The sequence below is a fragment of the Uloborus diversus genome, chromosome 4 (genome assembly GCF_026930045.1).
Source record: "Uloborus diversus isolate 005 chromosome 4, Udiv.v.3.1, whole genome shotgun sequence".
Taxonomy (NCBI): Eukaryota; Metazoa; Arthropoda; class Arachnida; order Araneae; family Uloboridae; genus Uloborus; species Uloborus diversus.
This window is the reverse complement of record NC_072734.1, coordinates 78,076,523-78,093,041: the sequence shown is the minus strand read 5'-3', so window position 1 is coordinate 78,093,041 and position 16,519 is coordinate 78,076,523. Positions and strand designations below refer to the sequence as shown.

The 16,519-nt window shown below is 34.2% G+C and overlaps 1 protein-coding gene across 2 annotated transcripts in view; it reads left to right on the top strand.

The window, feature by feature from the left end:
* The first annotated feature begins 398 nt into the window (after positions 1-398).
* LOC129220163 (vesicle-associated membrane protein 1-like) overlaps positions 399-16,519 on the top strand; it is a 35,334-nt gene continuing 19,213 nt past the window's right edge. For both annotated transcript variants that reach the window (XM_054854517.1, XM_054854518.1), the window contains exons 1-3: positions 399-522; positions 12,691-12,823; positions 16,048-16,126. In XM_054854517.1, the coding sequence (XP_054710492.1) occupies positions 521-522; positions 12,691-12,823; positions 16,048-16,126 (214 nt within the window). In that variant the 5' untranslated portion in view covers positions 399-520. The remainder of the gene's footprint in view (positions 523-12,690; positions 12,824-16,047; positions 16,127-16,519) is intronic.

Here is a 16,519-nt window from a genome sequence, read left to right as displayed (position 1 = left end):
CGCTTTCGATTTTTTTTCTTTTTTAGTGCTTTTAATATTGTGCGCCTTTGTGTCATCAATTCCCCCCCCCCCCATCCCCCCAACAATTTGGGAGTTATTAAGGTTATCGTCCTTTTGGCGACCCAGACCCAATGAACGAACTATATTTTTGCTTACGGCGGCTGGTCGATGATGGGATCCCCATATTTATGAGAAATAATGTATTAAAAAACGCAAATGACCACATCTCTTGTTTGTTCCACGGATAATTACGTTCTTAACAAACAAAAACAGAATGAAGGAAAACTAAACTCAAGCTGCGGTACAATATTGGTTATGTATCACTGCATAGAAAGAACACTCCAACGATTCTTTGACAGTTGAAACAAAATAACTACAACTTTCATTTACTACCGTTCATTACGTCACTGCGTGTCGGTGACTGCAGTGCAACCCACTTTAACTTATTTGTGTATACATTCAAAAAATATTTTCACATTTTTAAATTGTTACAGAGAGACTTTGTGTAGAAGAAATTAACATGTAAGTTATTCCAACCGGAAGTTAGATCGACGATTTTCTGCAGTTGCGATGAATTATGAATCCATCGGTGAAATTAATATTTTATGCTGCCAAATTTTCTCTTCGCTAAAGTTTTCTCAATACGCTTAAAACTATATTAAGCCGGCAGATTTGTGAAATTTCAAAAGCTTTCATATAGTATTTGTTTTGTGTGTAAGAGAGTTTTGAAGTTTTTTGTATTTCATGATTTATAATGCGAAATTTTGGAATGAAAAGTAAAACTTTGACCTTTGGATAGAATAATGTTCCTGCTGTTATTTCTGTTTATGTGGTTTATACATTCAAAAGATCTTCCATGTAGTTCTAATTGTACATATTCGTATCCATAATTGTACTAAATTACCTGAAATATATATTAGTTGACTTTAAAATGTTGATCTTACTTTCTTTTGAGAGAAATTATCATTTTCCCTTCTGTTCAACAATTGTAAACAAATATACTCACTGTTCAGTTACCTTCACTTCGATCTTATTAATCTTAAACAAGCCAAACCGTTCAGCAGTTTTATTAAAGTACATATATTAATTTGGATAAATTTATCCTCTGATACATTGCTATGCTGTCCTTTTTTCGGCCTTTACTGGATTATTTCAGAGGCATCAAATTCTTTGTCATGACTTGAAGCGTTTTGCTGTTTTGGAAATTTTAAATTTTTTTATGTGTTAATCTTTCCAGATTCTTAAGTGTAAGTAGTTGTAGGTATTTAAAATGCAAGTGAAACTTTAGTGTAAAGTATGGTTTGGTATCGAACTTTCTAAAAACACAATAAAGCTAATCGTTTTTGGAGATTAGTAATATCTGATATTTTATTGCAAAAATAAATTTTCAAATGTTTGTTTAAAGGTTATTATATTCAAAAAATCTTTAGCAATGTAAATATTGTGAGTATATGTCAGCTTCATGCTAATTAACTTATATTCTAAAGCTTTCAAGTTTTTGCATTGATGAAAGAACTGAAACATTGAAGAAATATCTGTGTGATAAAAAGTAAAAGAAAATATTACAATGTGAAATCATACAAATTTGGAGAGAACTGCTAGTATTTTTCAAGCAGTTATGCAAGCATTCATATTAATTTGTGATTCCCTGCAAATTTGTGATTTGACATTGTAATCTTTTCTTTTATCCTTAAGCATATGAGGCAGTGAGAAGCAAAGGGATGTAAGTGGACACTTTCAAGTTTTGAGTAAAATGCGTTTAAAGAAAGTCCTAGAAGGGTTTCATTGAATTTTTTTCTAAATCATGCTGTATTGCAGCAACTACCAGGGCTACTAGTACCATCTCTTGCCCCAAAACAGAGGAGAGGTTCACCTACCATGTGTACTGACCTCCAAATTTTTAATTTTGCCACTTACATCCCCTTGCTTCTCACTACCTCATTAATCCTGCAATTTGCTATGTCACAATTAAATCTGTGATTTGATGTACAGGGGGGCGGGGACGTACCGAGTACTCAGTACTCGGCCAAATTTTGATCAGTTACTCGAACAATGCCGAGTAGTTGTAAAAAAATGAATATTGTTCAAGACAGATTTTACAGTTAATAAAAAATGGCAATCATATACAGTCAATTCACGATAACTCAAATCTAAAACTTCAGACGAAAAACTTATCGGAAGTTTAACTTGCCGCTAGTTTTGGTTTTTGGGATTTTAATATTAAAAAGCATCAAGTATTTTAATCAATATGTACATATAACAGACAAAATTGCAGAACTTAAAAGTGTTTGAGAGTATGCACAGTTAAATCAAAAATATTGAGAGAAAAAATTCAAAAGCAAAGGTTTTGACTTTGATACTGCCAGATCCACTTGAATAGAGCTGATTCTACTTCAGGAAAGGTGCATATCTTCATTTGTTTCAAATTCGGATTTTATTGCTTTAGAAGTTCCTCTTTTTCTTTTGATACCATTGACAGAGTACTTGATCTTTAATAGTAAAGAAAACTCACTCTGTCTCAGGAACTTATCAGCAAAATGATCTAACTAAAGAATGAAGGGGAACGCATCTTAACTTTGAATAAAGGACTTGACTGCTTAAAAGCAAATTCGTAGTCCAGCAACATGTCAAAGTGTAAACCGGGTCCGCGTAGCGGTCCCGGTGTAAACAGTACAGTACAACAAAAGAAAACAAGCTAACTCGTTTCCGCAAGTGTAACTCCTTTTTCGCATTGACTCAACAGGTGCTCTTCTTGCTTTAGAGGTCTATCTCGCAGGAATTGCAAGTGAATTAATTTTTCTCTCATAGTCACTTGTTTTTTTTTTTCATTCTTTCAAAATAAATTTCCAGTCTTTGAAAAAACTTCGAGTTAAAGGAAGTTAACTTTGAGATATTGAGAATAATTGGCATGGAATTAAAAAAAAGGGATCAGGACTTGATAAAAACTTCAAGTTATAGTAATATTCGAGTAATCAGACTTCAAGTTATCGCGAATTGACTGCAATGTACTGCAATCATTTATAAGTCAAACTTAAATTTTGAGAGTAATGAAGTTTGTTATGCTTCAATCGAGTAAATCTTTATTTTAGTGTTTTAAATGGGGCAAAAAAGGTAAGTATAGAAAATATTATTTGTTTAATTATTAAATGGATTTTTGCTACAAACAAAAATTATTTATGAGAAATATAATAGTACCTTTGCTTACAAAGCTCACACTTTATGCACTGAAAAAGACATTCCTTGTAACGCAGAAACATGTTTCTGCAGTGTTCCTGCACATTTGTGCTTTTAGCGTTCATTTATTTGCTTTTAAAAATTATTTATGTTATATATGGATCATAATTTATTTTAATTCCAACTTGATTAATCATACCTTTTGTTTATTTTTAATTTTGAAAATAACTTAGTTGTAAAATTTTTGACACAAACAAAATCTTTTAAATAATGCATAAGTAAATTTCAACTGGATTTAAAAAAAAAAAAAAAACTATTATATGGACATTGAGGCTATGCTACTATTCCAGTGAGTCCAAAATTCATCATGTGTCTGTCGGTGGTTCTACTTAAAACGTAATTAGAACTCAGTACTCGCCCGAGTAGTGGAAGATCGGGTACTTGGCCGAAATGCTACTCGGTACGTCTCTAACTTGATACAAGACTTATATCAAAAATTTAAAAGTTTTGAATATTGTAAATTGTATGGTCAAAAACATTTTTGATGCTCCAGCTCGGCTCCCATATAGTAAGGTGAGTCTCCGTCTATTTTTATGATAAAGAACATTAATAAAAAAAATTAATTTGAATTTTGACATCTTGAATTCAAGTTATGTTTTTCGCAATCACGAGTGTGTGTATGTAGGTGTGTGTGTTTGTGTGTGGGGTTATGTTTGTGTACGGGGTATGTGTGTGTTTGTGTGTACGTGCTGGCATAAGTGTGTGGGTAGTTGTGTGTATGAATGTGTATGTGGGGTGTATGTGTGTAGGCATATGTGTTTGTGTCTGTGTGCAGGCATGAATGTGTGGGTAGTTGTGTGTATGTGTGTGTGTATGTTTCTGTGTGTGAATGTGTGGGTGTCTGTATGTATGCGTGTGTGTATGTGTAGGTGTAGTTGTGTATGTATGCGCGTGTGTGTAGGACATGGATGCAACCTGGAGACGGTTTTCGCAAGAGGTGCAGCATCGTGAGGAGGGTGATGGTGCGGAGGGTGGCGGTGGGATAAATCAAAGGAACGTCAAAAACAGTCAAGTGAGAACAATAAGCAATCGTGATTGCTCAATAACTTTAGTGAGTTTCAAAAAAAAAAAGTTTCTCACTTCTACTTGTACAAATGTGCTGAACTCTTAAGACTTAAGATGCTAGTTTTGGAAGCCCAGTTAGCATTAGGGTGTAGGCCAGTTGTAGAGGGTACAAATGTTCCAGAGATTCAGGGGGAAGTTTCAAATGAGGAGTTAGATTGGGAAACTAAGGGTGTAATTTTGGGGGACTCTATGGTAAGGGAGGTGGGTAACACAGTTGGGAGAGTAAAGCGTAAGGTGGCTAGGTGTTGTTTACCAGGGGCTCGGGTAAAAGACGTTAATATGGTTGCTGAAAAGAAGGGAGTATTGAATAAGGAGGACATGGTTACTTTGTGGGTGGGAACAAATGATGTAGGCCACAGTAAAAATGAGGAGTTTTCTAGGGAATGGGAATCCCTGTTGGATAAAGCAACCAGCTTTTCGACGAATGTCCAAGTGGTTGGTTTGCTTCCCAGGTATGAAGTGCATAGGAGCTGGCTAAATCAACGTGCAAGGTGTATGAACTTGCTACTGAAGTCAATTTGCGAAAAGCACAGTATCAGGTTCATTGATGTATGGAGTCATTGTAAACGGGATTGGATTGCTAGGGATGGCCTGCATCTGAGCTCTACAGGGGTCAAAATGGTTAGTGGATTCATTTTAAAGGCTTCGGAGTCAAAAAACTAAGTTGGAATGGGGGGCATGGTTCAAGCATCAGGTATCGAGAGAATGAAATTTTTTTGGGTATTGCTAGAAATGAAAATAAAGTGACGAACAAGAGTAGTAATACATAGAATACGAGTAGTAATGTTAACAATTGTAATTTAGGAAATTTCAGGGTGTTAAATAAAAGCAACTTAGGCATGCTTAAAGTTTTCTATACCAATGCTCACAGTATTAGGAACAAGATGGTTGAATTGAAAAGCATAGTTATGGATGAGAAGTTGGATGTTATTGGAATTACAGAGACATGGGCTACCGAATCTGATGCAGAGTTATTACATATTGCTGGGTATAATTTGTTCAGACAGGATAGAGTAGGTAAAAGAGGTTTTATTTTATGTTAGAGACAATTTTTTTGCAATGAATTGGTCATAAATGATAAGCCTACTGATACTGATATGGTTTGGCTGGAGTTGATGAGCAGTAAGGGCAAAAAGCTACGCTTTGGAAACATTTATAGGCCACCTAATTCAAACCAGGGACAAGATGAACAGATGTACCGTATTATTAGTGACATGTCCAGTAAGGGATCCGTTATCATAATGGGGGATTTTAATTTTCCGGGTATTGATTGGAATAATTTTTATCCTGGTAATGGCAAAGAAGAGGAATTTTTAAAAGTAATTGGTGAACTGTTTCTTAGATCAAGTTGTAACTCAGGGAACTCGAGAGGAGGCGATTTTGGATCTAGTTTTTTGTGACATAGGTAGTTTTGTTCAGGGGTTGTGTGTAGGAGAGCATATTGGAGATAGTGATCATAACAGCATTAGGTTCCGGGTTAAATTTGAAGTGTGCAAAGATGATAATTTTAGGTTTGTGCCCAATTTCAGAAACACTGATTTTGCTGCACTTAGGCAGAGCCTTGAAAGAGGTTTTTCGTCAGGATTGGAAAATAGCGACGTAGATCAGCAGTGGACAGAATTTAAGGATAACTTGCTAAAACGGTTGGGGACTATGTTCCATTTAGAAGAAAAGGTGTTAGTACCAAAATTTGGCCCATGTGGTTCTCCAGGGAGACTAAAGAAGCTCTTAATTATAAGCAAGCCACTTTTCGTAAGTTTAAAGAAACTGGTCAGAGTGCGGAGAGGCTCCAGTATGTTAAGGCAAGGCGAAATTTTAAGTATTTGGTACGGATTCAGAAAAGAGAATTGGAGCAAAGGCTGGCAGATGACATTGATGGGAACCCTAAGAGGTTTTTTGCTTACGCTAATTCTGGGAAAGCTCGAAACAGTCAAATTGGGCCTTTGGTTGATGAGTATGGAAATTTAATCTAAAACGAAAGGGATATTGCAAATGTTCTAAATAACTTTTTTCCAGTGTGTTTAACGATAACTGTATCTCAACAGTTGACACTAACAAGACACAAGCTATTATACAGCTTGAGGATTTTGTATTTTCCAGGGAGGAGGTTTTATTTCATTTGAGAAAGATTAAAGCAACTAAAGCTCTGGGACCAGATAATATTTATCCAAAAATTTTAGTTGAATGTGCAGAGGAATTAGTGGATGTTATTTTGAATATTTTCAATGCTTCTTATAACTCGGGGATGGTGCCAGAGGACTGGAAACTGGCTAACATAATGCCACTCTTCAAGAAGGGGTCTAAAGGTATTGCTGGGAATTATAGACTTGTAAGTTTGACTTCGGTGATTTGTAAGATTTTCGAAACTTTGATCAAAATTAAGATCATGAAGTTCTTAGAGACTAATGGTCTGTTGACTAGTTTGCAGTATGGTTTCAGGAAAGGTAAATCCTGTACTACTAATTTATTGCATTTCTACGACAAGGTTACCTCAGCTTTAGATAACAAAAAATGTGTGGATGTTGTTTATATTGATTTTCAAAAAGCTTTTGACAAGGTACCGCATGTTGCTCTTCTCAGCAAGTTAGCTGACATTGGAATAGGAGGAAAAACTTTACTTTGGGTTAGAAATTGGCTTACTGGTAGGAAGCAAAGAGTAGTTGTGAGAGGAAATCATTCTAATTGGAGTGATGTTTTAAGTGGGGTTCCTCAGGGATCAGTTTTAGGGCCTCTTTTGTTTATTATATTTATGAATGACATCAATGAAAATATTTCTAGAAGCATGAATTGTTTTGCTGACGATGTAAAAGTTATGGGGATTGTCGAAAATGAAGAACAAGTAAAACAGCTGCAAGAGGATTTAGATCATATTACTAAGTGGGCAGATAAATGGGGTATGTCAGTTAATGTAGGGAAATGTCAAGTGCTACACTTAGGTCATGGAAATAAGCGTATGAGATATCGTTTACAGGGTTCAGTCATAAATCAGGCAGAAAATGTTATGGATCTGGGTGTCTTTATAAATCAGGACTTTAAGTTTAGTCAACAGTGCAGTATTGCTAGTAACAAAGCCAACAAAATGCTTGGGTTCATCAATAGACCTATTTCAAACAAATCTAAGAAAGTTCTTCTGCCTTTATATAGGAGTTTAGTATGACCTCATTTGGAGTATGCTTTTCAGTTTTGGTCGCCTTATCTGAAAAAAGATATTTTTGTATTGGAAAGGGTTCAAAGAAGGGTAACTAAATTAATAAGGGGACTCTCAGATTTAGATTATGATACCAGACTTAATAGGCTTAACATGTATAGCCTGGAGCAAAGGAGAGTCAGAGGGGACATGATTCAGTTATTTAAATTTATCAAAATGACAGATGTAAATGGATTAAATTTTTGCGGGGAAAGCAGGACAAGGGGTCATTGTTTTAAGCTATTTAAATCTCAGGCTAACTTGGAAATCAGGAAAAACTACTACTTTAGCAGGGTCGTAAGCACTTGGAATAGCTTACCGGAAGAGATGGTAATGAGCTAGGGGGTGGATAGCTTTAAGAGGGCCATTGATCTTCATTGGGGACTAATTAATTGACTGGGACCAGCCTAGCTGGGCCCAGAGCCTGTTGCTGGTCGTCACATTTGTATTTGTATATTTGTATTTATTTGTACGAAAGACTCTACTGGATATATTTTGTTTTTTAGATTACATGAGCAAGCTTAAAATTTTCTAATACAAGAATTGATAGTTGAAGCATTATTATTATTTTTTCAATTTCTATTTTTTTATTTTGTAAAAGCATGCAGTGTAGCAGAAAGTCTCATATTTCCAACCTTTTATCTATGCCCCACTTTTCAACCTTGTGACCGAAGAGTGCTTAATATTTTTACTGAAAACAAAAAAGTCCTGGATAAAGTCTTTAGTTTACTAATTAATAATGAAAACTACAACTAAAATGAAAGTCGATTGACAATTGAGTAAAATTTTTAACTTTCAAGTCTATTTAAAAACAGAAAAAAGAAGAACATTTAGAAGATTTTTTTCAAAACTGGTAATTCACACAAATAAAAAAGTTAGGAACCACTACTCTAAACTACAAAAAATAATATGTGCATATTACTTCTTGTTATTATGTCAGGCATCTAAAATTGTTTCCTGGTTCCTGAGATTTTACAATTTTTGTCGGCCTCTGGTTATTATTGAAGCCCAGTGGTTCAATGGTAGCATTGCGTGCTCTCACACCACAGGCCTGGGTTCTATTTCCGGGTCGGGCATGGTCAACTCGGCCGTTCATCCCTTCAGTGGGTCGATAAAATGAGTACAAAGCGTGCTTGGGAATTAAACCCTAAGGGTTCCTCGTTCGGCTAACCACCTAACCGGAACATCTGCCTAGCACCTCAAAGCCCAAAGATGTGAGATGGGCACAGTAGGCCTTTGCTCTCATAGGCTGTCATGGATTTCTGGTTATTATTATTTACTTAAGAAATATTTCCTTGTGTAGCACCACTGGTTGAGCATCCGTGCTCCAGTGGATACCAAGCCACTGCGGCATTTACAACAATGAGAAGTCCTTATTTTCTGGCTGGGAATAATGGCCAGCCATTCCAACCGAATTGCTCTGGGCTGTTCTACTATTCTCTAAAACTCTTAATTATAAAGAATATAATCAAACTATGTCCTTATCAGAGTTAATGGAGAGAACAAAAAATAGAATGAAGTAGAACTGTTTACAATTTTATACGAGGGCATTTCGAAAAGTAAAGATACACCGTATGCCAGAGGAAAAGAAAAGTTTTGGAGAGCAAGTTGGCAACATAGGTGTTAACTTTGAACCTTTAGCTTTCTCCTCGTGCTCAATCAGCATTGCAATGTTGATTCTGGTTGGAGTAGGTCGTGTTTAAAATGCCTGCGTCGATTCAGAATTCAGCCAGATGCTAAGTGTGCTCTGTCATACGTTTTCTTCATGCAAAAGGTCATCACAGCAAATATTCACAAAGAAATTATTTATGGGGACATTATGAATCAACAAAATGTAACGAAATGTGTCGTCATTTCTCTGAAAGTAGGACCGATGTTCAGGCAATGACGAACAAAGAACAGGTCGGCCATCTGTGATCTCTGATGCCCTTCTTCGGAGAATGGAGGAAGCAATTCGTGCAATTAGATGTCTCAAATTGAAAGCATTGCATCAGATCATACTGAAAGTGTCAATGACAACTCTTTATGAAGTTGTGACTGTCAAGTTAGGGTACAAGAAATTGTGTGCACGCTGGGTTCCGAAAATGCTAATGGAAGAACACAAAAAGAAAAGGATTGGCTTTGAACTTGACTTCCTCACACGTTATGCAGAAGCAGTTGATGGGTTCCTTGTTCACATTGTGACAGATGACGAGACGTGGGGTTATCACCATACACCTGAATCCAAGCTGGAATCAATGCAATGGCGCTATTCAAATTCACCAATAGCCAAAAAATTCAAAACTTCGATTTCAGCGAAAAAAATCATGGCTTCTGTTTTTTAAGACAGACAAGGCATTCTTCTGGTCAAATTTATGCCTTCCGGAACAACAATTAATGCTGCTGCATATTGCCAGAATTTGACACGTCTTCGAAGGGCAATTCAAAACAAACGCAGGGGAATGCACTAAACTCAAACAATTCAAATGGGAAGGATTGGACTATCCGCCATACAGCCTGGACCTTGCACCCAGCGACTTCCATTTATTCCTTTATCTGAAGTCACATCTTGGTGGAAAATCATTTCATGATGATGATGAGATTAAAGATGAAGTTGAAATGTGGTTCTGACAATAGAGGGCAAACTTCTATGACTGAAATAGAAAAGCTTAACTTAGCAAATGTTTGGATAACGGGGGTAATGTCAAAAAATAATAAATAATCCAGTTAATGAGAAGTAACTGACGTTTTATAAATTAAATTTTTTTTAAAGGAATGCAAACCTTTCTATCTTTATTTTTCGGAACACCCTTGTATACCTTGTCATTGGGGATTGTTTCAAACAAAGTATTTTCAAGTCTTCCAACTTGAAATTATTAATTTTTGGAGTTTCATAGAATAGTACTAAATGAAAGGATTTTGCATGAACTCTTTTTGTTCTGGACGCATAAATTGCATCTATGCTTAATTGAATTGGATGTGGCTATCCGTCAAACATTTACTCTTAGCATTTCAAAACCTGTGACTATTTTTAATACTATTTCCCATAATATCTCTTAAACTAAGTTCAATATGAATAGTAGCTCCACAGTGTCATTTTTTTTCTCCCAAGAAAGTATTTTAACAAGTTAGTTTGGGACAATAGTATCTTATCTATTCTTCATATTTTCCTCTTAACAATATAGTAAAATCTGCTACCGTCACTAAAACAATGACCTTCGTGATGTGAGTAATTGTGAGTAAATTTTGGCCATTCTTACCATACTAAAATAAATGCAGTTTTTCTACTGTATTCTGGAGGCATTTTTTATGCCTGGAAAAAGTTGTGTCATTTAAAAAAATTATCTTCTCTGGTGGTAACTCTAACTTAACACCTGTCTTTTAGACCAGTGGTTCCTAAACTTCAGACCTCTGCAGATTCTCTTCGAAAAAATTACTTCACGGACCCCCCCCCCCCCCACACACACACACCTGCGTGAAAAAATGATTTGACACAGTTAAATCTTTTTTTTTTTTTTTTCAAATATATTTTAAAACTTTTTTTCCTTAAAATTTATCTATTCATTGTTCTGTATATTTTTCAGAACTCTTGTCTGGTTTTTATTTTTAACATTATTATTTTGAGCTATAGAAATAAAATTCGATTTAAAATTCAATTAGGAATAAAAATGTTATCATCAAATTTCTACAACAAGTTTACTTATAAAATTTGTACTTTTGAAGTTAGTGAACAAAACATTGTTAGCCTAGTTTAAGTGTGCCAGTGTTTCATATCAGCTGTATTTTTATAGCGCATCAGGATTTTAATTATTATCTATGGTTCATGCAAACCGACCTGGAAGCGTTGTAATGCCCTCTGCTCGCTATGGGTCACCAGCCCCTGGCATGCATTATTAACGCTTTAAATGTAATAAAATAGCAAAAAAGTGAGCTTACCGTTAATACAAAAAAAAAAAAAAATCAACTAATTCCACTTATATCAGTGCTACAACCTTGCTCACCCCTCTTGTTCATCAGTTCACCACATATTAACTACATCGACCTAGTTCAGCAGGTGCGGGTTCAATGCAGTATGAAGCGTGCTAATAATATCAATGTATTTTGACCACTAATTATTTTAGGCCTTGACGATTTTGCCAGAATGAAAGAGTGATTGCCCAAAATTTGGTGACTGTATGAAAATCTCAAGCATCAAATGTTTACTTTCACTTCAAATGATTTTTCTGAATAAACACGCATATTATGCAACAAATTTATAAAACATTGGTACTCTTTAATTATTAATGTCGACTGCAAACTATAGCATTTGATCTATTTCAGTATTTGCTTGAACTCTTGAATGTTGACTACTAAATTTAGTCTTGAAAATTTTGGAGCAGAAGTTTTATTTAAAGTATAATATCCCAGCTGTAAAAATATGCCTCAATATTCAAATTTTACTTAATATAGTTTTATAACAATATGAACTTCGTCATGTACACAAAATTAATTAATGTGTAGTGTGTTTACTTCTGAGAGTTCCTGGGGGGGGGGGCTGCTGCATCCTGCTTGTACTTAAGCAAGAACCTTTTCATTCTTCACAAATGTGCTTTTTTTTTTTGAAGTAAAATATTGTTACTCGTCCTTCAATCTCAATTTTATTTAACGTTTTAGCTGGACTATCGGACCCCTCGGGGGAGAGGGGGATCCCATGGGGTCCTCGGATCACAGTTTGGGAAACTCTGTTTTACACCAATAAAAATCCAAATACACTTAACTCAAGATATCTTGAAGCCTAATAATTCAATCATTCCTTTATCTAAAAAATTTTATTTAGTCCCGAACTCTTAAGAAGGCTTTAGGAACTTCTTACGACTCACAAAATGTATAATACAGAGAATTTAGGTCTAGCTGTATGGGGGACTCAGGAGTAAAAAGTGCTCCCTTGTGATTTCCAGTTATCTATGTTGACTGTGCTAGCAGTTTTTGGGTTTAATAATAGATTTTCTCATTGTTAAAACTCTATAGACCAATTCCATAAACCATATCAAGTTTATGTTCTACCCTTTAATTAATGATCACTATAGTTGAACAAACCTAGCATGTCAGCATTGTAATGCTGTGATTAGGATCTGCGTAACTTTTACAATGCCGCCAGATTAAGTTTGCTGCAACTGTAGAGTTCTTATAAAAGCCAATCCAACATTGTATTTTATCAGACCTTTTACACTAGTTTCATTTAAAAGGTCTGCACCAGAAGCGGCACCCCCAGCAGAGGGGCAAGAAGGGGCACCTACTGGTGAAGAACCTAAACCACCTAATCCACAGCATCAAGCTGCATCCAGAAGGATACAACAGACTCAAGCCCAAGTGAATGAAGTACGTCCATTTATCTTCATTCATTATTAGTTGAATTTTATAGCTGTGTATGTGTATCCGGCTTGAAGTAATCTGTGTAGTTGATTGCGTTTTTGTATAATCATGATTTGTCAAAGGAATACTCTCGTAATTGTAATCAAAATCTTAAGCAAGCTTTTCTTGCGTAATCGTAAACTAATCTAAATTAAATCGTAATTTAACCGTGTAATCTTGACTTGCTGAAAGTGAAAAAATATAAGCTGCATTTCTACTATTGTATAGAGTAAGACTTGAATAGCAACACTGGAACAATACTGCAAGGTTGCTCTTCAATGGCCATTTGTAAATTCGGATCATAAAATGAATCCTGCCCTTTGGGTGCCTCAGACAGTAAACTCTTTCCAAATGCTCACAATTGGGCATGTATACCACTTTCATCCGTCAATGGCAGACAAACAGGCGCGGCAAAGTGTCGCCGAAAAATTGCATTAGTGGAGTAAGTACAATGATGTCAAAGGTACTACCAAGTTCCGCTCAACAAAGTCATGGAACAGTTTTAGATCTTCTTTTTTTTTAAATATTTTTATGGAAAAATAGTGAAAGACAAGGAATGTTTTAAAAAAGAGCAAATTTGCATTTGTGTTTCAGTGATTATTCAACCACAAACAAACTTTGTGTATTGCCTTTATTTTTGGTTACATGAGATCTAAACTGTGGTATATGAGATTTTTTTATTATCCTTGTCAAAGGAATAACACATGCAATTTAAACTTAAGTTTGTTTTATACTACACGGCGATGCCCATGCTAAGAATTTAAAGGAAGTCCGTTGAATTTTTAAAAAATCCACGCCCCCCCCCCCTGTTTATACGCCAAGTTTGCACCTACGGCGAATGTTTAAATAAATTTGGCAGCGGTATTAATTAATCTATATCTGTCTTTTTCATATTTTCTATACCTATTTCCAGTTGTGTTTTGTGTCACTCACCTTTCTTACACCAAAATTACCACGGCATATTTTACACAATGGATGAAAGAGCAACTTAATACTTAAACAGTGGTACCACTATTTCCTAGAATAATAATTTTCATACCTTTTAGAAGAAAAATTCTTAAAATTTGTCAGTTTTCTATGTTTATCAGCCTAGAGTCACACAAAAGTTTTGAAATGATCAACGAGATTTTGATCTATTTTGAAAATTAAAATAATTTGTAAAATTTTTTCAAAAGGTTCCCTAATATTTAAATTGATTTTTCAATATTTCAATCTCGAATGAGTAACCTTATGTTTCTATGCCAAAACCAAACACAAGCTTCATCAAAAATTGTTTGTTGTATTTGAAGTTTGCCCTTTTCCTGCCTTTCCTGTAAATATTTCAATTATTTTGACAGTTGGAAGTTATTTTGGCCTCTGCTACTTTTAGTCGGCTTATTTTAGTTCTTATTTTAGCAATTTTTTTTTAAGTCTTTTTTTTTTGTTAGGAAGTTGTTAGTACCTGTTTTGTTTTTGAGAAAATACTAATTTTCAATCATTATCACTTATTTTTTATTTATTTTCAAAATAAAACATATTTCAATGGTTACCCCCCCCCCCTCTATTTGAATTTGATTCCGAGATTGCTCAAGTGTAAGAAGCAGTGAATGCATATTTTGCTATAAATTTAGTATGTTTGTGCGCTCAATGTATTGTATGAAAGCAAAAATAAGTAATATTAGAGTTGTACATATGTTATCTGAAATACGTTTTAAAAAATGCATCTTCAAACAAGAAATTAGTCCTTAAAAAGTAAAATGAACTCCTGCAAAACTCCTTAAAACTCCTTACCTTTAATTTTCAAATTTGAGTATGAACCCTGTCATACATTTTACTTACACTAATCTGCATATTATGTTCTGTTGTGAATGTTCTGCATAAAAAAAAAAAAAAACATTTTTTTGAAACAAGTTTTTTTTTGAATAATTGTACTATATTTACTGATGTTATATCAAATAGTTACAAACCTAATGTGGAAATATACTATACAATTTTCAAAAATTGCTACTTTAAAATTTTTTTAAAATATAAAATAATAAAAAACAATTAAATTGAATACAATATGATCTGCATATACATTTGGGTATAATTTGGATATGAGTGTAGGGGCTTATGCCTGTATATACTATACAATCAATGAAATGTGATGCAAGGAATATATTTTAAGTTTTTGAATGCACCATCATTTGCTTCTTTCTTGCAACAACACCATAATTCAAAATAGATTTTAAAAAAAAACATTATAACAGTAAAAATCTTCAAGTCAATACTATACTGTACAAGAGATGCAATCATCATTAAAATTCTCTATAACATAAAAGGGAAAATCGAAATTTCAATTATGCCGTTGTTACTGCAAATGAGAGTATATATCATTGCTGCAATCGTAATCAAAATCGAAATTGTTGCTGTTATTGCAATTACTTTTTTCAAGAGGATTATAATCATAATTGTAATTATAATATCCTATATTTCCCTGCTCAATAGAAGTAATTAAATCCCCAACTCGTTTCCTTGGGCTGTTGGAATGGCTTGTTTTCGTCCAATCACTAGACATGACTATTTGCAAAAATGCCTGCATGGAAGGATTCGCCCAATTTATGAATCAACCTGTACTTAGCCATGTTTTATTTGCAGGGTCCCTCGCTGCTTTGCTCTTTGACTTTCATGACTTCACTCTAGTGGTTTCTCTTTTTTAAACCACAAGTTTGATCATTTTTTAAACATTTTAATTTTGTTTTTACTTTTTTTTAAAAACTTTTTCCCCCAAAAAATTCAGAAAAACTTTATTGATTTTTCTTTGAATTTCCTTAATTATTACCTGCTCAAAAGAATATTTATTATCACTTACAAGAGAAAATAAACTTACGCCTCTTTTAAATTTTTTTCTCAAATGTAAATGCTGTAGATTTCTTTTCTAACTTAAAAAAGCAAAAATGGTTATCTCATTTTCTGAATTTCAGGTTGTATTCAAGCTTAATTTAAGAAATTCTTACTTGGATTGAAAAAATCCTTTTTATATTCAAATTTTTGTCCCTAAATATATTCATCCCTTAGTATCCCTAGTTTTGCAGTTAAGCCTCTATAATTTTCATCTGTCAATGTTTATATATTGTCAATGTAATTATTTTTGCTTTCTAATGAAAAAATTACATTTTTTGTATTATAATAATTGATTAAAAAAAAAAACTATATTATATTATTGTTCTTAGGTTGTAGATATTATGCGTACAAATGTTGAAAAAGTCTTGGAAAGAGATCAGAAACTATCAGAACTAGATGACAGAGCAGGTAAGATGCGACCCATTTGCATATAATTTTATTGGCAAATGCTGCTAAATATGCATAGTTTTGTATGCAACTGGCATAAAGTTTTCCTATATTTAAATGCGTAACAGGCTTGAAGTAATCGCCGATTATGTAATCGTAATCTGCGTAATCGATTACATTTTTGTGTAATTGTAATCATAATCTGTCAATGGGACACTCATAATCTTGTAATCATAATTTTAATCGTTTCTTGCATAATCGTAATTCTAATCTAAGTTTAGATAATCGTAATTTTGTTCCGTATTCTTGTAATCCCGACTTGCTGAAAGTGAAAACTTTCAAGTTGCGTCTCTACAATGCTATGCAGACGATGGGATCTGGACTGAGGAAAAGATAAAACTTCAATAGAAACTT